This window comes from Neopsephotus bourkii, unplaced genomic scaffold (assembly GCF_033783945.1).
Source record: "Neopsephotus bourkii isolate Nb327-2 ecotype Australia unplaced genomic scaffold, CSIRO-AGI_Nbou_v1 NB_1376, whole genome shotgun sequence".
Lineage (NCBI taxonomy): Eukaryota > Metazoa > Chordata > Aves > Psittaciformes > Psittacidae > Neopsephotus > Neopsephotus bourkii.
Window position 1 is genome coordinate 955,941 of NW_026901855.1, and position 26,482 is coordinate 982,422.

The 26,482-nt window shown below is 36.6% G+C and overlaps 1 protein-coding gene across 6 annotated transcripts in view; it reads left to right on the forward strand.

Annotated features, from left to right (window-relative positions):
* Positions 1–26,482, forward strand: part of MIPOL1 (mirror-image polydactyly 1) — a 193,658-nt gene that overhangs the window by 59,935 nt on the left and 107,241 nt on the right. For all 6 annotated transcript variants that reach the window (XM_061367317.1, XM_061367321.1, XM_061367318.1 and 3 more), the window contains 3 exons: positions 7,909–8,038; positions 12,932–12,965; positions 13,225–13,395. In XM_061367317.1, coding sequence (XP_061223301.1) covers positions 7,909–8,038; positions 12,932–12,965; positions 13,225–13,395 — 335 coding nt within the window. The remainder of the gene's footprint in view (positions 1–7,908; positions 8,039–12,931; positions 12,966–13,224; positions 13,396–26,482) is intronic.

The window sequence follows — 26,482 nt, forward strand, 5'->3', positions numbered from 1 at the left end:
TGTGCATAATTCATGTATATAGTCTATATAGTTCTTAGGGAGGGTGTCCTATTAATGCTTTATTGCACAAAACTGTTTCCTGATTATTTTTCCAAAATATTTCCTGGTAAATAATAGAATTTTGAAAATAGCATTGGGATTTGATTCCTCTGTACTGGAAGGTACACAATCCCCCTAAAGGACAAAAAACACCCCAAGATGGGGGTGTTGTGACTGGGAACATGCTGGCTTAATTTTTAACAGTTTAACTTGAACCAGTGCAATTTTGCCTTCAGATTGTCAGAATTATTGATTGCCAAAAAGTTGTGTGAAACGCTCTGAAGTATACCATGAGCTTCTATTGGTTAAAATGTAAATTACTAAGCTATTTATGGGTGGAGCTTGTATGTAAAAAGAAAGCCAGTATCTTCTGCATATTTTTATGATTAGTCTGGCCCTTCTGTCTTCCCCACTACAGTGCTAGAGGAACATAAAGAATTGGGGTTTATTCAGGAGTAAAAAAGCCTGCAAATAACCTATTTCTTAACCTGTCAAACTGTAACTTGCAAACTATAATACAACATTTATATTTTTCCTCCTAAAGTAAATATTCAGGCATCAGTAATTATTCACTAAAAAAATTCTAACAGCATTATGTTTTGAATTTTGAAGTCAGCTGTGTTTAGTGTGTTAGAAACAGAGGCTTAAGTATTGTACAGGGATTGGTTTTCACAAGAACTGCTTTGGGGTCTGTGTATAATAGTCTCTCCTATTCTTTCCCACTTTATTTTTTTTTAATTGAATTGGGATCTGAGTACACAAAGGAAACCCTATGCAGAGCTGCCACTAAGCAACTTTAGCCTTTTATTAAGAACACTCTGTTTACAGCATTGGAAATGTAGGAACAGATGAATGCTATGCACTAAATAGATCCAACAAACACAAAGCAATAAAGAAGTCACTGTGTTCTATCAGTGTTTGTTCAGATTGTTTTATCTACGAAGTCACATTTAGGTGTAAATGACTTGTAGTCTATAACTCCTCGTATAGACCAGTGAAAACTCTTAAGTAGTTTTCCTATGATCTTCTTATCGCTATCTTGCTTTTATTTTTCAGTTATAGGTCATAACTGAAAGTAAATGAATGGTAGCTTTCAAATAGGGAGCTAGGAACTTAAGTTGTCTGTTTTGTAATAGAACATTTCAGCACTATTTTGAAGCCAACAGTCAGCCCTGGAGCTTGCAGTGGTTTGCCATTAACTTGAATGAGAACTGCATAAGGGCCTTAGGCTTTGAACATTTCTAGGGATTATCTGCATTTTGTAACATGTATGCACAGAGACCAATTAATGACACATTTTAAAGGCTTTCATAGTAATGTACTAAATCTTTTTTTGTTTATTTGGCTATGATAAGTTTGACTTCTTATTTAAGAATTGTGAGCACAGTCATTAAATCCAGGAGAAAGAAGTCTCAGGAATTTGATTTCTAAATCGGCTGGTTAACAAATACATACATGTATGTATTTCTGCAAGGAGAACAAGCATATATTCATATGGCTAAATAAAATTTAAAAATAGTGAAAATCCAGAAATGGCAAGGATGGTTTCCAAGTACTACTGTGATTAGACGGACAGATCTAGCAATGGTGAACAGGAATGGGACGACTGCTGAAAATCAAAAGGCAAGTAGCCATTACACCTCTTTTCCCAATATACTTTTCGAATTCCTAACATCCGTGTAGCTGCTACTCAGAAATCCAAAGTGAAAACACAGAATCCCTAAAAAGTTTCAGTTAAACCACTCTGTAGGATAAATTTCACCTGACCATTTTTTCATGGAAGCAACTGAGGAGGATAAACACAAAAATCATTACAGGAATCTTGAATTCTATGTATGACTTCGCCAAGCAAGTTCTTTCATTTTTCTACTTTTGCTTCAGAATAATGCTAATACACACCTCCAAAAGGCAGGAAACAGAAAATATTCTTTGCCTCATCATTCTTATGAGGTCAAAATTCACTCCTATGTTAGACCTAAATATCTGTATGAAACTGAAGTTGAATCACACATCAAAAATATTTTTATTATTCAGTATATGAATGAGTATATGAGATTTCTGTAAGAAGGTATTATCTATCTCATTTGTATTTCCTGTCGCTGTAATGGTGTAAGTAGTAAAATTACTTTGAATGTACCAGAATCAATGCCAAAGAAAATACAGTCATTCATTGTTCAGTAAACACTGATCCTAAATACTAAATTTTAAACTGCAAAACCTTGACCTTCTGCAACAATACATTGCTATTAACAGAAAAACTTTTTCACCATGTCTTTTGCTTGGAAGTAACTGATGACTGTAACTAGTGCTTGTTACAAAAGCAATTAGCAAAATTTTAATTGTACAATTTCCTTTCATCACTTTTTTCCATATAGTCCAAAATCAAAAGCAGTGTTTCATCACATTTATTAATTTCAAACACCTTTCAAAGTCCAAAATACTGTTATTATTTCAGTAAACTGGTTTATCTTGAAAGCTAATTATTAGTGTTACATATACTGTACCTTCTGAGATAGCAGTGTGGGTAATGGCCTCATCTTTTCATATAAGGTCTGTATTCTGGATTTTATGTTTTTAATGAGTAACGTGAAGTAATTTCTGCTGCCATAGATGTTTTCAGTCCTACCTATTACTTCTTTCTTGCCTCTGCTATTCAGTTTTTTTATTTGCACAGATGACCTCTAGGAAATCAGCAAACACACTTTTTTCCTGGGAACTGTGGTTTTCCTCCCTTCCCCCAAAGTTCTGTTGTTTGGAAAATCATGAACCACTGTTTAAACTAGAATGATTTTGAATGCACCTTCTCATTACCTCTGTATTTTAAGGTAGTTTAAAAAGTATAAATGATAGGTTTGCCAAAAGAATTGGGTTCAACTAAGAAAATATGTGCACTGCTTTGACTCAGTAAACTCATAGTCAGTATGGTTCATCTTCTTCATATTTACTTTTGCCCATATTAGAAAACAATTAGCTTACTAAACAAATTTGAGTATTTGGGAAGAAAAAATCTACTTTGAGTCTCTCTCATTTGACTAAGAATTACATGATATTTGATAAGCTTGTTTAAAAATGGACATATCCAAATATTATTGTAAACATCCATTGATTTGTTTTACCTGCAATATAAGTATTTTACTTAGTTGGCTTACATAGTAGCTAATAATATTTGTTAATGTAATTTAACTGCTGTGAACCTTTACTGATCAAATATTGAAATTTATACAAGTCAAAGAAAGAGAATCTCTAATGACTTTTGTAAAAGCTTCCATTTAATAGTTAAGGAGAAAAGTTTATATGACATACCAGATGCAATTAACAGTAGATTTTACATTTAATAAAAAGAAAGAAGCATATGTATTTGCTTTATTCATTCCATCATAATTTGCATTAGAGCTGTGGGTGTTTAATGAGCAAATTCCAGCTAAAATGCTATATTGATTTTCTAAGTGAACTTTGTAATAGCTATCTACCTTACAAAAGCTCTCTGTTTACAATTGTTTTCTTTACTAAAAACTAAAAATGTTTTAGAATTGATGAGTTTAGCATAATGATTCTTTTAAAATAAAGAGCTGTTTTAGAGTATGCAGGGGTTTTAGAAGGAAAATGTTATCAAGTTATTCCAAAACAAAATTTATGCAACTAAGTAGTAATGTCATGTATTTTATATATTAGAATGTTTGCAAGCACTGGAAAATAATTTTTTTTTTCTTAATTTAACACTGTGAGATTTAAATATTGTAACTCTTGAATGTCATTATATGTATATTAGTAAATGAAACAATTCATTTTAGTTTAATACTTAACTGTTCATGCTTCATTTTTATGTGTCATTTTCTTGCTTGAAAAATGAGTTCTGTAAGAATTTATGTTTCTTGTTGGTCAGGTCTCAAGATAAACAGGATAGGGTTGTTTGGTGCACTATTGGAAGGTCTCCAAGAAAAACCACATGGTGTCGACCAGAGCAGTTGGTGCCTAAGTAGCTGGATCACTTTTTTAACTGCATCAGACATCAAGTCATTGTGCCATCATGGGGCTAGTATTTTGCTGGATATGCCATATCTTGAACGGGAATTAGCAGCCTGACTGGTGTTTTTAAAGAGTATAAGGATGGGTATTTGGATATTCCTTAGTCTTTTTAGTATGGAAGATTTTTATGTCACACTCTCCTATAGACTTTTCATTGAACAGCTTACATTTCACATACTTTCCTAAATACGACACAAAATGTTTTGGTTTGCTGCTGCATTGCAACCCAATGGTATATGTATTTCAGTGGCTTGTTTGAAGAATCCTGTGATCCTTAAAGTCCGGAAGTTTTACCTGTGACTCATCCATAGCTTAATCTGAATGGTGAATGTTATTGTTAACAACATCATGCTTTGGCCTACCTGCAACTGTGTAGCTATTATAATATTCCATATAATATAAAAAAAATATATAATTTGTAAAACATTAAATAGAGCCAGAAATGTGTAGGCATCGGATAACAAAAGTGTCTAACCTACATTTAGCAGAAGATCTGGCAGTTAAAGGCATCAGGTGAGTTAACCTTGTGTAAATCGTTAAAATAAGTTATCTGAAGACATTAAATATTTTTTAAATTAGTAATTTCTTGTGGTCATTGTCAGTATTGCTACATGGTATAAACCACCATTTAACTAAGTACATATTTTTTTTTTTTTTTTGTCTGTTTAAAATCTTAGTTTGCTACGCAGGCATCTTAAATGATTTTTTAACTCTCCTTGATCTGTGTTGTTATGAAAAAATTTAATTGCAGTCCTACTTTTAGGAAATAGAAGCAAAAGCAAAAACCAAAAACTTGTAATTGATGTGGAGCTACTATAATATTATTTTTTTTTAATGTAGCTGGTGGATCTGGTCATTGAAATACTTACCCCAATGCCTTAATTTAGTTGAAGGGCAAGAAAAAACAAGAAAGGGTTGCTTAATTGAAGTTGCTTTTCCATAGAGAATAGTTAAAAGACAGTGTTTTGTAATGGACGTTTGAGTGGCGGAAGGGTTTGCTGTTCAAGGCAATTAGTTTCTGGGCTGTTATCAGGATGGGAAGATTTGAGATAAGCTGGATGTTTAAGTAACTTAAAAATCTGGTTTTCTGAATATCCATACTGTTATATATACATTACTTTGGTTTAAGGACAAATAAGCAATAAACTGTTTTTTAAAAACCTGTATGGTCATTATTACCACTGGTTATAGTTACACAGAGAGGCAATTAGGTATGCTAGAACAGTACCTCTAAGTGTAGTTGTGTGCTCAAGATGCATTGTAGCAGTCAGCAAGCTGTGGTTTTCCATGCTGAGGTGGGGATGTTGCAAGGTCTGACAGAAGAAGGGGTGCACTCAGAGACCAGAAAGAAGCTAGCTAATCTGGAAACTAATTAACCCCAGAGGAGTAATAAGTGCCAAATCTTCAGTTAAACAGTTTTCTGTTCATTCCAGCAGTTATTTTCTTTATGAAAACTGCATAATGTTTCCACTTGCAGCTTTATGGGAAGGGTTCTCTGTGCAGTGTCTCTGGCATGATGTTAGACAAACTGACATAATTGACTGGAAAAACTATGATAAAAATATATATTAAGGTACAGGTAGGTAATAATTGCTATGTAGAATTAAACTGCTTGTGTATTCCAGATCCAAAACAGGATATATCAGTTTCAGTGCAACTTACCTAGGCAGTCAGCAGAGGCACTGATTTCGCTGCCATCATAGATCTCAGCAACCTAAGTGGAGGTCTGGTGAGCTGAAATGTACCGCCCACCTCATACTATTTGTTCTTTTTCTTGCTGAGCCACCTACCTTTGCAGATACTGGACTTGACCTCTGCAAGTGTTGTAAACATGCCTGTGCACATGCAGCTTTGCGGCTGCTTTACTCGTGCCTTAGTTTCTCCATTCTACATCAAGTAAAGCTTTCTTGTTGTAAGCAGAGTAAATGGATCTTCAAGAAAATACACTGTTCTTGTGGAACAAGTAAATACTTAAATAAGAGAGAATTAAATGAGTGTTAAATTTTGTGTATATTTCAAGATTTATGCTTCTTATAATGAATTTCTTTGTTGGGCTTTTTTGTTGTTTTGATGGGTCATAACTGGTTACAGCTCTGGCCTGATGATTAGGTTTGCAGCTCTTCTGCAGATTTTTGTGAGAGGAGGGACTGAACTTCCAGAAGTAACATTCAGCCTTTTCCTGTCTTCTTTTGTCCTGTCTGCTGTTACCATGCAGCCTTTTCCTAGACCTGCAAAAAATGTTTCTTTACACCTGAGGAACACTTTTCTCCCCAGCTTGAGGACAAGAGGATTGCTTTCCTACTTTGAACGTCTTCCTAATTCATCTCTTGGGAGATGAATATTCATCTCACTCGTCTTATGCCCCTGTGTTATCTGAGCTCCTTATGAACTGTACAGAAACTTATCACTTCATGTGTTTCAGCTGGGGAGATTGAATTTTTAGTTGGTTTTTTTCTTCAGTACTGCTAAAGTGTATTGTGTGTCAGCAGTATAGCTGCTACCAAAATGTACTACTATGCTTCTATGATTCTGTTCTGTGAAGAACCATAAAGTGGTTTATATCACTCTAATCAGTTTTCATACAATAATGTCCAAAGGTGAAGTAAGAATAAATTAGCATATAAAGGCAACAAAGTTGACATCAATTGAGGTAAGAATGGAGGGGTGAGAGCTTTAGGCTAATGTGAAGAGGGAGGAAGCCTTTCTTTGGGCTCTTAATGACTTAAGGAATGGTTCAGAGAGGGGTAGAGAGCTCTGAAGCAGTTAAGGAAGCCCAGACGTAATGACTTAATACAGAAAGTGTTTGAGAAACAAATGCCAACATTCAAAAGAAACTGCAGTATGATCTTAGGAGACTGTGGCTAAACATCAGCTTGGCAGACTAGAAGGGGAGCATGGAGAATTCTGGAACCTACAGATCTCAGTTTAATTTTTTTGGAGGTGCCTGTGACAGTTGGAGAAGGATATAGACCTCTGTCTTCGAGTGACAGCAGTCTTACTATGGCGTTCTGAAAGTCCCTAGCTATTTCAACTGCAGAGTTTAATGATGTCTGAGAGGAGAGATTTGCAGTATTGCAGAGGGAAATTATGAAAGTATGAATAAAGATCTTAGTGTAGGCAGGGTCGGGGTAAGGATTCTGGCAGTGTGCCAGAGATGGTGTTAGACATATTGACAGGGGAAAGGCAGGGAGAATGCTTAAGCTCAGGATGAGGAATGACTTGAAAGTGTTAGTTTGCTCCCAAGGATAGACAGTAAATCTTAGTTTATTGGCACCTAATACTCCAAGGTCCATGTATACCGTAACAGATAATATAACAGTATATTACACAATAAAGAAAATACTTGCCAGAGAAGGAGAGATGCCAGCTGTGCCACTGTTGGGATACCAAAGACAGAGTGTCAAAATATTAGAACTTTTCATATTTAATATCAGTATGCCACACTGATAGTAAGCAGTGTGATGTTACAAATAGTTTTAATGGATCATTACTTTTAACTCTGTGTCTTAGAAGAAATCTACTAGTGTCTCATAATTCTGAGCTTTAACAATTACTTTTCCATTAAGCAAGTATTCAGAATGCAAAGCAAATCATTTCCCTGTTTAATTATACAAGGGTGAATGTGAAAACACATAGCTTTATTTCATTCCTTAAAGTATTCATTTTAGCAATCAAAAGCAATTTAATGTTGTGTCTAAAGAGTAATAGACCTTATCCAAAGTAATCCAAGGTCAGTGGAGAAATGTTGATTTTAGGAGATGTTGGCAAAGGCCCATGTAAGTGCATTTAATAGTGTCTTTCCCTGTCAAACTTGTTTATTAAACATACTGGTTACTTCTGCAGCTCTAGTGGAAGAAGTTTATTCTGCTCAACGGGAACGTGACAAGGCTGTCATGGCAAGGCTTAGGTTAGCCAATGAAGAGAGGGATGAAGCATTTCTACGAGTCCAGCATTTAGAAGAGTGTCTCAAAGAGTAAGTATACAATTCCTGCCTTGTGCAAAAAGTTATTGTGCCAGTCTGTGACTGTCATAAACTGTTTGAAAGTGATTATATGGGAAAATTTTGCACAAACTTCTCTATTGTGGCATACCAGGCTAGTGCCAGTCATACTGTCTGCAGATTAATTTGTTAGCCATCCTATGGGACCTTATTTTTCTCTGGTGACTGAGAGCTAAGTGAATAATTTTGGTCACAAAAATTAAAAATATAATCAAAAGCTTTGGTATTGATTTATTCAGGCATAAATAAGACAAATGCGATATTTCATAGGGATCTTTTGACAGAGAATACCAGAATGTCAGTCAGAAGTTGCAATGTATAGGAAATCAATCAAGCCTTTAAGCCCACTAGACATTTCCTTCAGTAAAATTTCTGCTAATGAAGGGGGTGATGTAGTAAAAATGCATGTATTTTTTTTCCTTCAGTGTAAGATTAGTTTGTAAGGCAATAAGGATATAATTAATACTTCACAGAGTTTTATGTATGCCATGTTAACACAGCAAAAATAGTCAAATTCATGTTAAGCAAAACTGTTAAGTCAGAAGATCAAGAACCATTTCTTACTTTAGGATATAGGCAACTCTGAAACTACAGTTTGCCTCTCCATGTAATTTTTCTCCATCCAAGTTGTGGTCATCTTTGTTACCATCTGTAGTAGTCCTTCAAAGTCTAATGTGGCTGAGAAATTTCTCCTATCTTTCTGCCAAAAGATACACAAAGCAGATAGAGTTTTTCATGGTAGGAAACAGTATAGGTGCAGTTGTTAGTTAACTGAATGGCAGGCAATTATGTTTTAAATAATTGATTCTGCTAAGAACACTCTTTCCTCTTTGTGGCAGAAAACCAGTCATCATCTTTGGACTACTTTAGTAGGTAAGGCCAGAGAATGTTATCTAAATAAATTTCAATAATCTATGCATAGCTTGTGCGCTATTACTCTGTGAAATTTACAAGTTGCTAGAGTTTGTCACAGCCTGTAAGTATGACTCAACGGCGGGATTAGAAGATTCCATTCCCTCATTAGTTAGTGCAGTTTGTTAGAGTAAATGTCTCTACAGAGCCCATTATGGGCGTATGTGCATCTGAAATCTTGCTCTATACAGCAATATCTCAGGAAATTACCAACATGCTTGAAATTCCTGTAAGAGGCATCATAACTGTGAGCCTTGCTCCAGTCTTCCCAATTTCTTCTGTCACTCTTCTAACTCTGTGTTTTCCAAGAGTAAAGAAAGCAAGAATGGCCCCAAACATCAAATGAAACTGTGTAGAAGCTGTTAGCATAAGTTCAAGATCTTAATTATTAATTAATTATTCTGGTTGACAGACCTAGCCAATGACTTTTGGTTTTCTGGAAGAAATCACAGGTTATTCAGTGTGTGAGAAGTACATTGTTGCCTGTTCTGCTGTGGAATCCATAGACATACATGTGGCAAGTCTTGACACACAAATCACTTGTTTACCCCTCAGTCCCTTCTGTCTGCTTTTACTCATGTACTGGAAGACGAACTCGGTTCTAAGCAGAAAGATGAGAAAAGAGAAGAAACTCAGTTTCTTTGAGAAAACGCATTCTACCTTCCCCAAAGGAACATCATTTCAGAAGGCACTGGGTACCCTGCAATGACAAAGAAAGTACTTGCTCCAAGGACAGGATCAACAATTCCCCTGGCAGGCTGATAGCTTGTAGCCAAGCTATTATATTTTATTGCTATCACCTAGAGAATAGCAATTGTAGCTGTCATCCACTTGGGTGCTCTTTCTGATGCTTTATAGAGAGGACTTGCCAGTTCACAGTCTCAGAACTGGCATAAGTGATTTCCCTGTGGAGAACACAAACACAGCAGGTAAAAATTACAATGGACTAACCAGGACACTAGACCTGGGACAAAAACAATTTAATTCAAAGGTTGTCCTTGCCAGACTGCATGTGTACTGTTCCAGTATTTTCCAGGTTTCCCATTCTGTATTACAAAGACCAAATGTGGCAATGGCAGGTCATTGGAAAGAGTCATGCCCAGGAAATGACATTTCTTATTGTCATTACTGGTTTGTGGGGCACATGGGAGGGATTTATTCTTTTATTTATTTATTTATTTATTTATTTTTAAAGACATTTCTTTGCTGGTTTTGAAATTTTGGGGCATTATAGAGCCAAGAAGGCAGGATTGCCTCCATCGTGGTCAGAGACTTTTCTTCTTGCCTACTTGTTCCAAGTTTACAGGATGCTTATTCATGCGGCTCTATACCTTGCAAACATGAAATGGTTGAGTGGAGCCAAGATTCCTGCTAGAGCACCAGCCTGGCTCCATCACTCAGGCTTTTCCGAACATTGGGCATCTTTACTAACTGCAGTAATATCTCAGTTGAGGTGACAAGATATGTGTTTCTGTGTCTGCCTGGAGGTCTGCCATTTTTCAGTGAGAGGACAAAGCCAGGACTGTGACAGAGAAGAGTCAAATTGAGGTGCTACATTCTCGAAAGCAGTCAACTCCATGAGGAGATTACTTTTCTCAGCCTCTTCGTTCTGAATAGTTTATTACTGTGGCTGAATGGATTTTTTTTTGTGTTCACCTCACCACTTCACTAATCCTTTGGAAGGAGTAGAGGTGATGGGATGAGCCATGAAGGACTTGGTTTATTTTATTTAATTTTGGAGTTTCTTCTGGAATCTTGGAACTTTTCCAGCTACCACCCTTAATGCTTTCTGTTGGTTGTTCAAAAGGTCAGGTTCTCTGTCTCAGATGTGAAGCACATAGAGGTTTGGGTTTTTTTAAACAGCATTGGCTACTTGTGCTTCACTCATCAAGTTCTAGAGCACAGGTCACTCCTTCCATCTGCTTTGCACTTATTCTAATCAGAGGTCTTTACAAGAAGGCAGTATTGAACAGCCTGCCAGCCTTTATCAAATGCTTTAATGCTTTCTTTAAATTCGCAGCTGGAGCAATTCTGTTATCATTAACAGTAACAACCAAAATTCTTTCAGTCCTGTTGGCTCTAGGCTTTATGTTAGCAGAATGCACGTAGAAATGGGGGGCAAAGGAATTCTTCTTTACTACTGTTTGACATCATGAGATCTAAGGGTTGCTTTTTGCCTGTGCACAGCACAGGGAGAGGCAGCAGAGCAAACACAGTTCCAGATGCTGCTGCTTAAAGAATACCATCAGCTAACGGGGTGTATGTATACCAACAGACAGACCCCTTCTGACAGTAATATGCTGAAGGGCTATACTTACAGTAAAAGTTCCTGTTCTTTTTCCCAACCTCAATCTCCCTAGGGTGTTTTGCTTACGCAGCCTGTTGGTCAGCTGGGTGATTTTGTTGACCCACACTTTTAGAAGGGTAGAAGTCCTCTGGAGAGGCCAGGTCAGTCCTGCCAATTTAGTTTGACAAATACCATTCTTTTCATTGTGAATACAAACTAGCTGGTGATCCATTTTTAAGTCCCACATGAAGTGGCACTTAGAGCAATATTAAAACCTAAAGCAGGAGCAAACTCTACAAGGAGCCAAGTCAAAGAGCCAGTTCTGAGAATTTGGTCTTATATTTTTTATTTTATGATTTGTGTTATTTTATGAATACAAGTCAAACCCAGCAAAGGTTAGCTTTTATTTTGTTTAATTCTGTTTCTACTGTATATGTTGGAGTAATTACTGCTTATGAGTTCCATATAAACACACCAACTGTTGTACACTGCTAGTACATTCTGAACTATTTATTTATTATTTAAATAATTAATTCCTGTACTGGTTGATTTACTGTGCCTTATGTTGTGTTATCTGAAAACTAATGCTTCAAAGGTGCTAGTGTGCTGTCAAGTCCTCTACGATGTTTGCTAGCTAAAATCTTGGCTTCACAGCAGCACCTGTCATAGCACTGTTGAAAAAGTGTGTGTTGCTGTTTGGTAGATATTTAATGGTACTACATCTGTCTTTTAAAATATTGCATGCTAGTGACAGAACTACTTTTAGTAGGAATCACCATTAAGTAACTAGCAGTGGAGCAGTAAGGTAATTTTAATATGCTCATTTTCCAGAAAAGAGGTCTCTTCCATTTTAAAATATGCCTAAGTGTTTTAAATAATGTGCTGTCCATATAACTGACCTTGGGTAGAATAAAATGCATACTATCTCATTTATTAGATTTTTGTGTTATTACTGCTTTTGCATAGCCAGTGTTCAGTGCTGTATGACTAAATTCGTATCATCTTTGTATTTGAGAGGTCAATATATGTTCTGTTGAAATAGGAAGAAAGTGCAGAGGGGAGGGGTTGTTCTAGAATTAAATAAGGGCCTTGCAGAGAACTGGCTTAGCTTGATATTTTATGCAACATATAAAATGAAAATACATCTAAGGAAACTTCAACTCAGGCTTTTTTCTGCATTTTGGAGGAGAAGGGTGGAAAAAAGAATTACTTTAAAATGAAACAAGCAAACAAATGAAAAGTAAGCACACCCCACCCCAGAACTCTCCACAAAAGTCCTGTCCTGTTTTATTTGGGGTGCAGTAAAAACAACAAAAATACAAAGTGAGGTAAAAGTTGTAAGTCCAGAAATAAATACAATAAAAGCATCAGTCATTTCTATCACTGGGGAACTTTCTTCATCTAAGCACATATGAACAATTGATCCTTGTAGTCATATATAGCAGTAAACATTAATAACTTAACAGTCTGAAGTCAGTGCCGAAGATATGGAGCATTATTGAAAGATGGAGTCGAGCAGGTGGCACTTTAATATGTTCAGTGTCATGGTTGACTCTAAAGACTAGTAGAATGAAATTACTTGAGGTTCTAAAGATTTAAAAAGCGAACTCATTTTGCTGCACTAAGGAAATGCTACTGATCAGGCTTTCTGTGTCCCTTTTTTCTAGGCTAGAAAATATTAACCCTGAAGAAAATGACATGGTAAGCCATTCTCTGAGGAGATTTCTTGATGTCAGTCTTATATCTTAGAGGCTTAAGTTCAATTGAGTGGGTTTCAAGAACTAAGATGTGGGAAAAAGAAGAATTGACACACTAATAATGTACATCTTTGCTGCAATATGAAAATTCAATAACTTCACTCGGTCAATTTACAATTCACATGTGCCTATTAATTAAAACCCTATATTAAATAAAATATATTAAAACTTCATGTCTGACTAACATATAATGCTGTTGGTAGACATTACAGGAATTACTGAACAGAATAAACAATGCAGACACAGGGATAGATATACTGAAGAATGGAGCTATAATTCTGAATCGAATACACAGGACCAAAGAACTTAAAAAGAAAATAATAGCTGAGGAAATGAATGCAGTAATAGAACAACGGGATGCTGCTTTGTATCAAGTAAGTCTCTACAAGTATATAATCACTCAATACAACTTTTGGGGGTTTTTTTGTTTTGCTTTTTTTGTTTGTTTGTTTTGACTTTTCACTATTGAAAATCTCAAAGAGAGCCCTTGTGGTAAAGGGCTTATTAATGATTCACCTGAGCACTAGCTGTCTCCTGTTTTTTAAAGCAAAATTATTTTCAGCATATTGACCAATCTAAAAAGCTATTAAGGTCTTAGTTTTGCTGTATGCTGTATTGGTGTAATGCACTGGATAACAGTCAGCTTGGTCTCAAGGATTTGTAAAGAGTTATAAGTGGCAGAAATATACATTAAAAAAGATAATTAGTAAAGCAGGTAACAATGCAAGCAATTAATCTATCTGTTGCTTTACATTCACAGATTTAAAAACAACATGTGGTACTTGATTCTCACAGTCTTTACACTTCTCCTATGTGACTTAAAAGAACCTGAGGTCCTTTTTCCCCTCAGATGAATCATTCCCTGCCATTTCCTATTTTCACAGAACAATATTGTCTTCATTCTCTTCACCATGCAGTCTCCTTGTTTTTACCATATCATGGAAAAGTTTTTCTGCTGTGTTTCCCCACACACATGCAAAGTTTTTGTTGCTGGGTTTTAACCTAGACGTAACTCAATAGACCAGGCTGTAGGGAGGAGCAGTCCAGGATTTAGACTGGATGAAACTCCTGATGTATTAATCCCAGGCAAGAAATTTCATCTGACTCTTCCAATATTGAAAATTTAGATTTTTCATGTGAGTTACCAAAGTTTGCTCGCATGTAACTAATTTCTATTGGATTTAAAGTCAGTTTTGTGATCCTGGATGCTATTGATAATGTAGATTAAATTCATGTTGTATTGGAAAGTCTCCTGATAAAAGAGTCTCTTGTACACACCCTGCAATTTTCACTTTATTGCAGTTGTTGTTTTTACATTCTCCCTTACCTTAACCTTGAAAGTCCCAACTGCCTGGTGCTTAAATATGTTGTGTCTCTATCCAGTGTGCACTACAAAGGCTGTTAATGTTGGAAGACGTTAATGGTGGAACTTTACTTTTTCAGTCTACTTTCTTTTGCTTTTGTAATAATGATGAGCAGCATAACTACTGGGAAACATCCAACAGTCCTGCCAAAAGTTTATATTCATTTTTCTTTACACAGGGCATTTGAAAATTAAGCAGCTTACAATAGACAAACTTTCAGCAAGAGAGAAGGATCTTCTAGTACTTTTATTTTTATTTTGTCAGGTTTTGCTTGTTTGCAGAGTGGACTTTCAGGCACACTTGGACGATAAAACTTCAGTGAATGTCAGAAGAATGTTGTTGTAGGGCATTTTAGTATGCTTTTTAATTGAATTGGTTTTTAAGCAGCCTGTTTAAGGAAGTGTTTTTCCCAAGTAATCAGCTTGGGAATTATTAAAGATAATTATTTTTATATAGTAATGGCTCAAGTACTGCAACTAGCAAAGTCATCTTTCGGCCTGTCAGCAAAAAGCACAGGTAATGTTAAGTAGCTAGTGCAGCTAAAAATATAAATAAATAACATAATAAATCCTCACTGAATGAAAATTTAAATATTTTGTGTTAAGCTGTACTACTGTGATACCATTTGCAATTAATACCATTGGTTATGTTTTTGTTTTTGCATATTTGATGCTTTTATGACTGTAACTCCTGAATCTAGAAAATAGGTCCTTGTAATTGAAGCTACCATTTCAACATACATTTCTCACTTGAAGATTCCTTGGGAATTCATACCATACTTGAATTATTAGTAGTCTTTTGTTAACATTGCAATAGCGGTAGTTATTACAGTTCTAACATCATGAACAATAGGAGAGGGATTCCTACATTAGACCACAAAGGGACTAGTTATAATTTAGGGGATGTATATGCTTAGCATAACAAATGCAAATTATTGGAATTTAGATCTGAGGTTGCCTCAGGCATTCATAACATCTGCAGGTTAAAATCTTTCTTTTTGGTGGAAGTGACATCAAGCATGAGGGAGGGATTTATGAGAACAGGCTAAGGCAAAGCAGAAATAGAGTAAACCATTAGCATGCTGTGGCTATCCTCTGGAAAAGGTAAGTAAGAAACAATAGTAAGAATTTGCCTAGTAAGAAACAATAACACAAAAGCCCTCACTGCTTGAACACATTTCTTCAATTTTATTCAAGGAATAGGTTATACTCCTAGAGAACAGACACTATAAACTGTACCTTTCCTACAACCAGGTAAACACAAATGGCTTTCAGCTAGTCTTTGAAAGTGTTTTTGGTTTGGAGTTTTTTTGGTTGGGTTGGGGGGGGAGCAGTTTGTCAGTTTTGGAATATTGGTAGTTATACTGTTAAATTATATTTAATGGGGCCGCTTTGCAGCATACTTGACAGTAGTTAGCTAGTTGTGATTCTTCTATTTGAATTTTACTTGAATAATTCTTTTTATTCTTCAAAAAATTAAGAACACTGTCCATTTTAGGGAAAGGTCATGAAAATGTTGGGTTTTTTTTAAGCTGTAACACCAAAGAGCCTCTGCATATGTTTTTGAGATTTCAAATGTGAAAGCTACTTCTTACTGGGAAGCAAATAGAGGCACTTCTATAACTGTATTGAGCTGTGCATGTGTATGTAATCTTAGATCATTCACTAGATTGCTTAGCAAATATGCAAACTACTTTTTGTATGTGCGAAAACAAATAAAATGGTATAAACTCAAATATTTGATACTACTTTTAGTATGTATTTTCAAGTGAATAAAAAACAAACAACTAAAGCGTGGCTAAACATTGACATCCATCTTCTCCTGTACCAACCCCCTTAAAAAAACAAACTCAACTGTTTGGTTGTATTTGCTAAGATATGTTTGTTAGTTAACAGATACTGTGTTATACTGGGGAGTTTGAGCCTGTTTTATGGCTGATCCTCTGAAAGGAAAATGGAAAAAGATGCTGGCTGTCATGAGAACTAAAACATCAGTCTGTAATGTTCAATTTTGTCTTAACCCATTCAAGGAAAAAAGTAGTTGTTCAGTTTGTTGTACTACAGTTCTGCTTTTCTTAAACTATTTTCTTGAGTAAACCAGTTAGTGACAGACATTTAGTGAAGATTACATATGGCATAGTCACATTGTGTGATCTTCATAAAATACTTCTAAAGAAGCGGTTTCCAGCAGGAGGCAATAAAGTGCAATGTCTCAACCACCTATTAACCACATCACACCTTCTGGACAGGAATGTTAATATCATTACAGCATTGGCAGCTGAAGCTGAGGTCTTGAATAAGTCATTACAATTACTTTTCTTTTGGTTTAGAGAAGGGGACCTATTAATTGGTACAGCTTGACAGAAGTAATTTTTTAAAGCTAAATAAGAGATGGCTTATAGTCCAGGAGACTGTGTTTGATACTTTTTCAGTCCTAACTTTCATTCTTTAAACTGTTTGTGTTTGGAGGTGGGGGCAGGAGGAGTGTTTTTGTTTTCTCTTGGGGGGGGGGGGGAGGGGGATTTTTTTGCTTGTTTGTTGCGGTTTTGTTTTGTTTATTTTTTGGTTGGTTTTTTTTGGGTTCATTATTTTTGGCGGTTTGTTTTGTTTTGTTTTTAATTGGGAACAGTCAGTTCTATACAGAGTTTTAAACATTAATAGCGTAAAATTTGTTGTTAAGGAAAAACAGTGGTTTCATGGCTGGCAAAGTACCATCTGTAATACACTGATCTTGAAGCAATAACATAACTGGCAAGCAAACCTGGTTTTACAGCTTTGAATAGTTTGATCACATCCTGCTGTGCAGGAACATGCTTATGACTGTTCATGTAAAAAGTTGGCATGCACCCAGCTGCTCATCTGAAGCAAGTTTTAAGTACCTTTCTCAATTTTGAGGCACTATTTGGCAGCAGGCAGTGCTTTATCATCATTGAAAACTCATCATTATCAGTTTCGACTAATGACTAATAACTGATAAATGCCTGTGCTTACAACAAGACAGCTTCTGGCTAACTTTTTTTTTTTTTTTTTATGTTTTGCTCCAGCAGTTTTCCTCTTTTTACACCAAATAAGGTGTAAAGCTCTGTGTTATTGGTGATTCACAGAGCATTAAGGCATTCTCAGCAACACATGAGTGAACAGGTCTTACTGAACTAATAAACCCAAGAGCTGTATGAAGTGTAAAAACAACAAAAGCGCATGTAAATGGAAAAAAAGTTACTTACAGATCTTGAACCCTGAACTGGGGAATACTCAGGTGATGGGTTACAGTGACTTAGGATAGATGTGATCCGTTCACACCCCAAACCACAGTTTGGGATGTTATTTTTCATAATTTGAATTAGCAGTTCAGTTTTAAACTCTGTGTATTGGTACTCCTTGACCTTCCTGGTTAAGGTTACCAGTCGAGTTCTTGGTTGGCAGGAGCGCATTTGATAGTATTCTCCTAGGTGCTCTGCCAGCATGCTTCCCATACTACCTTTTCCATTTTGCCACTGATATTTGGGAACGGAGAAGAAAAGATAGGACCCTCTATTCGCAGTTGTTTGTGACCCACACAGCTGCTATAGGGTACTGATTATTTTGGTCATGGAATTATTTGAAGAGGGAAGTGCAGGTAAAGGGGGTGTTTATTGTAATCTGAGGATCCAAGGACCATGCTGGTTCACTCTTATGGCTGGTTTCATTTGGGAAGGCAAGAGCAAGGTCCTGATACTGTAATTTGCAGTACTTTTCTCTGGGAGGTAGCAGATGAATGGGTATGGGGAAATTACTTGCCAGCAGGATTGTTAAAGAGAGAGGAGTGAGCTTTTTGCAAGATGCCCCTTTTGTCCAGCAAATTTTATGGAAGTCTTGAGAGAAAGCAACAGGGATAAGGAATAAAATGTAGAATAGATTAAAAGTATAAATAAAATGTGATTTAAAATTTAAAGTCGCCCTAAAACTGCAGGGAGAAAAGAAATACGAGTCAAAAAAATGGCTATTGGTTTTATTGGTATTCACATCTGTGACCTCAGGTAAACCTCATAGGCATCTCTTCTTTGGAGGTAATGCTGAGTGAAAGGTATCCTGGAGAAAAATCACAAAAAAAACATGTTATACAAGCAATTGCAATTAGCAGTGTTGGTTTTCAATTTGATTTTGTTGCACTGCAATGGTGCTTTATAATGCCACATTTCATTTCCTGTGTACCTAAATAAAGGTAATCCTTTGAAAGTTTTAACAAATCAGTGCTTTAGGAAGTCCATGATGTACTGAACATAATTAAATCCATGTTTTCTCCACTGTTTCTCAGAATAACCCAAGTGAATCTCACTGTTTACAGAATTTTCAAAGCTCCAGACCCAGTGACTGCTATAGCTGGGACGCGTGGAATTAAAACTATTGGGAATGCTGTCGAAGAGCATTGAGAATCTTTTGCATCTCACAGAAGGGCAGGTTCTTCCCTACTTGCCTCCTTACTTCTTTTAAAAGCAAACCCAGCTTGAAAATTTATAATTCTTTAGTGTCTGGGATGATTAGGTATGCTCTATCTACCTTGGATATATTGGAGCATTAATATTTTCTAGGGGAATAGTTAAATATTTGGCTGCTTGCAGGTGTGTGAAAAGTAATTTTTTCTTCTGAGGTAGAAATTTTAGTCCACTGGACACTAAAATAGAGAGGAAACTGGCCAAACAAAACCCTCTTGATGTCTTGTGTTGGGTTTTCTGGTTTGTGTAGGATGTTCCCTAAAAGAATAACACCTGTTTAACTGTATGATGCCATGTTTTTTTTGATCACTGTATGTAACTCAGTTCTCAAGACATTAAGAAAGCTGAGGACAGGTGAGATGTTCAAACAGGCTGATAGGAGAAGGTTTGGGGACGTTATACATATGTATCTATAGTGTCAGATCATCTTTTGCATTGATGTAGAAGAGGTGGTGAATTCCTTGTGGCAGGTAGCTGTTATTAGGGCGTGAAACTCCCTTTGATTTCATTCCAGTCAGAAATCCATTAGCAAAACTAAGAACTTTGCAACTTATTCCTCAATTTGATTTCAGATTTTGCGTGCATGAGGTCTTCTAGTTTTTGAGTTAATGCTTCTCACAGCTGGGAGTGCAGGTCAGCTGGCAGGTCATTAGTGGGAGGGAGAAGAGGATCTGAAGGGAATTACCTGAAGGAGCTCTTATACTGAACTTTTGTACTTAGTCCATGAATGCTAAGTATGAGTAAATATGTAAATGTTATTGCAATGTTTCCTTGAAGAGAGGGATTACGGTTGGTCTTTTTGAACTTCTGAAGCAAATTTTTAATTGCTACCACATTTCTTCGCTTTACTGTCATAACGTTTTAGCTGAATGATGCCCTGAGATACATCATTGTTTGCATTGTTAAATCACCTGTTGTTCCTCTGCAAACAATGTGTTGTGCAGAATTCAGAAAATACATGTCTGCATAGTATTTGAGGGCATACTCAAGCTTTGTGTTTTTAATTGTAAACTTTAATGAATTTCCAGTAAAACGTGCATCTTCTCTTCAGTACCTAGAAACTCCTCACCCCTTCAAAAGTGATAGTAAGTTTGCATGCAAGCTTGTTTGATTAATTGCTGTTTGACTCATCTATCATGGTGCTAAGCTCTAGGTTCACACAGCTTAGACTTCCAAACCAATTTCTAGAATTAATTTAAATATTTAATGTCAAAACCCTAGGATGAAAGAGAGGAAAAATTCTTTGTATGCTTATTGATCACCTGTTTCAGTAGCAACAACCGTAGAGGAAATTTCCAGTGTGACACAAGCAGAATTTAAATAGTATTCCCTCTGAAGAGGAGACTGGATCACTGTGCATGAAATAAGTTCTGTGGTACTTACCATGTCACAGTTTCAAGTTAGGTACTGAGTGTTAAACTGGATTTCAGTTTGTTTACCTGTTGGATAAAATGTTTTTGATTTTCTTTAGTTTGACCAAAAAAAAAAACTTTCTAAGAAATCTTTTTTGCAAACGTTCTCTGGTATTTTGCATAGCTGGATGAGTTGGCACAAAAATTCTTTAGATAGGTGACAAGATTTTTGTGTTTCATATTTAATGTGGTGTCTGACAACGTTAATATGTCTAACTTAAGTGTTAGCTCTCCTCTTTGCTTTTACCTACTTACTACTTAAATGTTCAGAGTTGCAACTTTGTGGTTGATTATGTCTGTATTAGCAAGAAGTGCAAACAAACAGGAATTGATCTGAAGTATGAAATAGTTCTCAGCATCTGACACCCCAACTAAGATGTTTCAGGGGTGGGTGAGTGTTGCATTTGTGAGATTTTGTTTGTTTCTTACCTTTGAATATGGTAGTCAAATCCTGTAAACTGAATACTCATTTTTGTCAATATGCACTAGGTGCATTCCTGGAGTGCATCTCTGAGTTTGCTTTCTTCAAAAAGGAATCCAATTCAAGTTCTCAGCACTCCAAAGTGCAACAAAGCATAAGAAGTAGAGACAGGTGAGATAAATTACAAACTGCTCCCCAAACCCTCAGTGCAAAGTAGTGTGCAAGTTGTTTCTTCAGTGAGAATTTCTGAGTCATTGAGAATTTTAGGTAAAACTTCAAAGTTTCATTACGTGTAAGTATAGAAATGAAAAAAAATCCATTTAATCCAATAATAATTTAAAAATTAGTTATGTTATAGCTCTGCAAGTGTATTAGATGAAATTAAGGATAAAAATGAGATGGTGACTTAAAGAAGTGGAATCAGATATATTAGGGGAAAAAAAAAAAAGAAACAGCTAAGGGGAACTGCAAGCTGTGAGTATTCTTGGAGAAAGTATTCCAGTACATTTCCATTCAACCTTTTTTACTTTGAATATTATTAAACTACTTTATATGCAGACTTTTCAGGTGAAGATTTTGGACCTTTCCACAAGACGCAGATAAACTTGGTTCCTTCAAGGAAAAAAAAAAAGGATTCAATCTAGTAGACAACAACAAATGATACACAGTATGTAAAGTTTAGATTTAATTGGGCAGTGGAGATATTGTAAAAGAATAGTAGCCAAACTATATTGCTGATGGTGCCACTACAATAACATTAGTAGTTGACTAAGAATATTGTGGGACATGGAGCTAAAATGAATTAATAGAACTGCTTTTTGTCGACTTCTCCCCATGCCCCTTTCTGCCATCCCCCCGAGTCCCTAAAGTGAAACATTGACCTGTCTTCTAGCACTGCAGTACCCTTCACAGTCATCCTTATCACACATCAACATGTGTGTTAAGTGGTAAAGAGAGGTGGCAAGTAAAGAAATTTAGGTCTGGCAGTAATAGCATATAAGGGAAAAGTATTGCAATGATGATAAGGTGATTACTTATATTCAGCAGAGCAGTAGATGATTGTAACCGAAGTGTAGGACTTAGTAAATATTTTTACTTCAATTTCTTTCTAGCTGTGAATTGTTTTCAAATGAACAGGTAACACAACGGCAGCAATTTTCTCTTTTGCTTTGGTCTGGACATTGTGAATTTTTTTCACCTATGAAGCCATTAATCAATATCAAGTCATTAATGAAGCTATTTTCATATTGCAGTCTAAAGTGCTGCTCTGGCAAAAAAAAAAAAAAAAAAAGAATGGAATAAGAAAATCAATCCATATTCTCTTTATGAAAGATTTCAGAGTAGCATTAACTTATCTATGTCTCACTCACCAAGTATGCCTACATTTGTTTGTTGTATGGCTTTACTGTTCCATGCTTTAGATGGCAAGTATCTAGGATTTACCCTCTTTTCCATGTTCTGTTTATTCACTGCTAATTATTTTTCTAGCTGAGTTACTTGAGAACAAAAAAAAAAAATAGCTTCCATTACCCTCTATTCCAAATGAAGGGCAGGCTTTCCTATTGAGTGTGGTCTGCATATGATAGTAAGATGCTCTGTCAGGAAACTTGTTAATGTTTTCTGGTGTTCATGTTTTGTTGTCAGTCTTTTCAGTAGTGTTTTTAATCTGTTGTTGAGTATGCTTTGGGTATACGCAAAACCAGCACAAAATATCATATTCTGATTTATAGTTTACTATTGTATTGAAAATACTTTATAAAATGACACAATTCAAATATGTGGAAATACTTAAAGACCCTTAAGTAGCTGTGATGGTGTAAAAGGTATCCTACTTTTAGCTGTAACAAAAAAAACTAACTGTGGTTGAAGAACATTTTTAAATCATAAAAGTGTGACAACTTGTTGCAATTCTGGAGTTATCAGAAATACAGAACAAGTGACCAACTGTAGGATATTTTATTGGTGTAATGTACTGATGCTTTTGATGTATTCTTTGCATTGTTGATAACACAGAAGTGATAACTTTTGTGAGAGTAAGGGGATTTTTAACATTGCCTCTAGTTAATAAGTTAGTAGCTATAAACATGTAAATCTAAGTATATTAGTCATAGTTCTGCTGCAGTTACCGGTCATCTTTCAGTTATGCTGTTTCTTATTTCTTAGTTAGATGTAACATGTTTCCCTGCTATTTAGATAATGTAAAAAAGAGAAAAAAGCTTTCTGTATCAGAAGAATGACCATGAACACTGCTTCTAGTTGTCTCATGAGATGACTTCTCACCAGTAGGTAAGATTTCCTTTCAAGTCATGCTAGTAATCACGTTGTAATCATGATGAGGAATTTCATACCTTAGAGAGGTTGTTTTACCGATCACAGCAATGTTAGGAAATAATAGGTTTCACTTGCTTTTGACTGAAAGTGCTCTGCTGGGTTGTGTTCAGGACAGGAGCGAACAGCAGCTGTCTCTATGAGCTTACCTCCATCTTCTGTAACTTTGAGACAGAGTATTCTTTCTCAGTTTGTAAGCATTTTTTCAGTCTCATTACTTGGGCTCCTGTTCACAATCAAAATGTTAGGTCTTTAAAGAAATCTCAGTCTGCAAAACTAGTCTTGAAAATCTTACTGTGAAAATGAAAGCATCCAGTGTCAGCCTCCCAGAAGAAACAGCAAAATCCTTGTTAATCCCTTGTGCTGAATAGTCATATCAGGATGCTTTCTACTGTAGAGCTAGCCAGCAGCTGTGTCTCTCATTACATGTTCTCTTTATGTCGTGTGTGTTGTCTACTATGGTATCCAAACACTTCTCAGCAGTAGTCACGCATTTTACCCATTTTGTTTATTTTGGCAGGAAGGCCCATCACTCTGCTTTTAGAAGTTGTCGTAAGATTCTTCTATCTTTGTGTTTTTCTTAATTTTTTTCTGCTTAGGGTGTCCTACCCTTTACAAATGAGGGATGGAATTGCCAGGAAGCTTTGAGTTGGATTAAGGCAGTGTTGGTAATATGTTCCATTATGCTTTTTGGTGGCATATTGGAAAGCTTTTATGTGGCTATTAAATCAAAGCTGTATGGTCAGTCCTCTTGAAAAGTGTGCATATATTTTGGTAGCTAGTCACATTGATCCTTGTAAAACGCTTCAGTGAAGTTAAAACTAAGTTTTGTTACAGAGGTAAAATCTTCAGATACAACCACTACTTAATATTTGAAAAGTCTTATTCATATACCAAAATAAAGACTTTTGTCAGTATTACTGAAGCCGAGCAGCACATAGTTTCTAAATGTGTGCATTTACTTTAGTCTTTTCCAGAGCTTTTGTTTACTTTCTTAAACATTTCTTTATGAGATGTCTTTGTCTTCTATGTTGTTGTTTCATTTTAAGCATGTGTAAAGCTGAATTTTAAATTTCTTAGGCACTTTTCAGTGCTTAAGAAATTTAAGTGCTTAAGAGCGAATTCAGAAAGGGGTCTGAAACATAAATTTATAATTCAGAATATAAGAACTGTTACCTAGATCTCTGTATTGGTAAGAACAAAATTGATTCCACAGCAACATTTGAAGTTTCATAATTGCTTAGTCCATTTTTACACTTATACACAGACTATTAAAACACTGATGTTAATACTGCTCTCAAATAGTTGTGATTTTTAGTATTGAAGTTTCCTGAAAAAGTATGAGAAGTTCCCGATGACTGGAAAAAGGGAAATATAATCCCCATTTTCAAGAAGGGGAAAATGGATGACATGGGGAATTACAGACCAGTCAGTCTCACCTCTGTGCCTGGCAAAATCTTGGAGCAGATCCTCCTGGAAGGCATGCTAAGGCACATGAAAAACAACAAGGTGCTTGGTGACAGCCAGCATGGCTTCACTAAGGGGAAATCCTGCCTGACCAATTTGGTGGCCTTTTATGATGGGGCTACAGAAGTGATGGACAGCGGTAGAGCAGTTGATGTCATCTACCTGGACTTGTGCAAAGCGTTCGACACTGTCCCACATGACATTCTTGTCTCTAAATTGAGAGACATCAATTTGATGGATGGACCACTCGGTGAATAAAGAACTGGCTGGAGGGCCATACACAAAGAGTTGTGGTCAATGGCTGAATGTCCACCTGGAGACCAGTAACGAGTGGTGTCCCTCAGGGATCAGTGTTGGGACCGGTCTTGTTTAACATCTTTGTCAGTGACATGGACAGTGGGATTGAGTGCACCCTCATCAAGCTTGCCGATGACACCAAGCTGTGTGGTTCGGTTGATACGCTGGAGGGAAGGATTGCCATCCAGAGGGACCTTGACATGCTTGTGAGGTGGGCTGATGCCAACCTCATAAAGTTTAACCATGCCAAGTGCAAGGTCTTACACCTGGGTCGAAGCAATCCCAGACACAGCTACAGGTTGGGCAGAGAAGAGATTCAGAGCAGCCCTGTGGAGAAGGACTTGGGGGTGCTGGTCGATGAGAAAATGAACATGAGCCGGCTTCAGTGTGCGCTTGCAGCCCAGAAAGCCAACCATATTCTGGGCTGCATCAAAAGGAGTGTGACCAGCAGGTCGAAGGAGGTGATCCTGTCCCTCTACTCTGCTCTCGTGAGACCTCACTTGCAGTATTCTGTGCAATTCTGGTGTCCTCAACATAAAAAGGACATGGATCTATTGGAACAAGTCCAGAGGAGGGCCACGAGGATGATCAGGGAACTGGAGCACCTCATGTATGAAGATAGGCTGAGAAAGTTGGGCTGTTCAGCTTGGAGAAGAGAAGGCTGCTTGGAGAACCCATAGCAGCCTTCCAGTATCTGAAGGGGGCATATAGGGATGCTGGGGAGGGACTTTTCATTAGGGACTGTAGTGATAGGACAAGGGGTAATGGGTTAAAACTTAAACAGGGGAAGTTTAGATTGGATATAAGGAGGAAATTCTTTCCTGTTAGGGTGGTGAGGCACTGGAATGGGTTGCCCAGGGAGGTTGTGAATGCTCCATCCCTGGCAGTGTTCAAGGCCAGGTTGGACGAGACCTTGGGTGATACGGTTTAGAGCGAGGTGTCCCTGCCCATGTCAGGGGGGTTGGAACTTGATGATCTTAAGGTCCTTTCCAACCCTAACTATTCTATGATTCTATGTTGCTTCCGTAGAGAAAGAACAAGTACTACTGATTCAGGTCACTTTTTCAAAAGTGTTTCTCATCCTGACATAGCTGCAGTGCTCTCACCTACCTTGTTAGCTGTTTTGGGGGGATTGGGGGGGAGTGTTTGATTTTTCTGTTTGTTTGTTTGTTTTGTTTTGTTTTGATCTCTAGTTTAAAGTAGCTTTTATCACTCATTAAAGAAGTCTGGGAGAGCACATTCCACTATGAGAAATTGAAGAACTGCCTCTTAAGCAAATGATGGCTCAATTGAGAGTACAGTATTTATCAGGGCAAACAGACAGCGAGTACTACTAAGAACACTTACAATCCCATGATTACAGTATCTCAAAAAGAGGTTTAAAACTGTGACATCTATACAGTGATCCATGGTACTGTTTTCTTGAATAATGTGATGATATTTAAAAATGGACCAGAAGTATTCCTGTCCTTTTGTGCAATACACTTGTTTAGGCAATACACTTGTTTGTATATGGATTTTAGGAAAATCCATTGAAGATTATTTGAAAATCAGCTCATTAAAACAGCTCAGACTGTTTACCAGATTTTGTTTTCTTGTCAACTGATACTGGTTGTGTTCAATTAAACAAGGTTACACTTCCTAAAAACATACCTCTGTCAGCAGCTGAGTGCCTTGCATGTCTGAGAATCAATTCCTAAT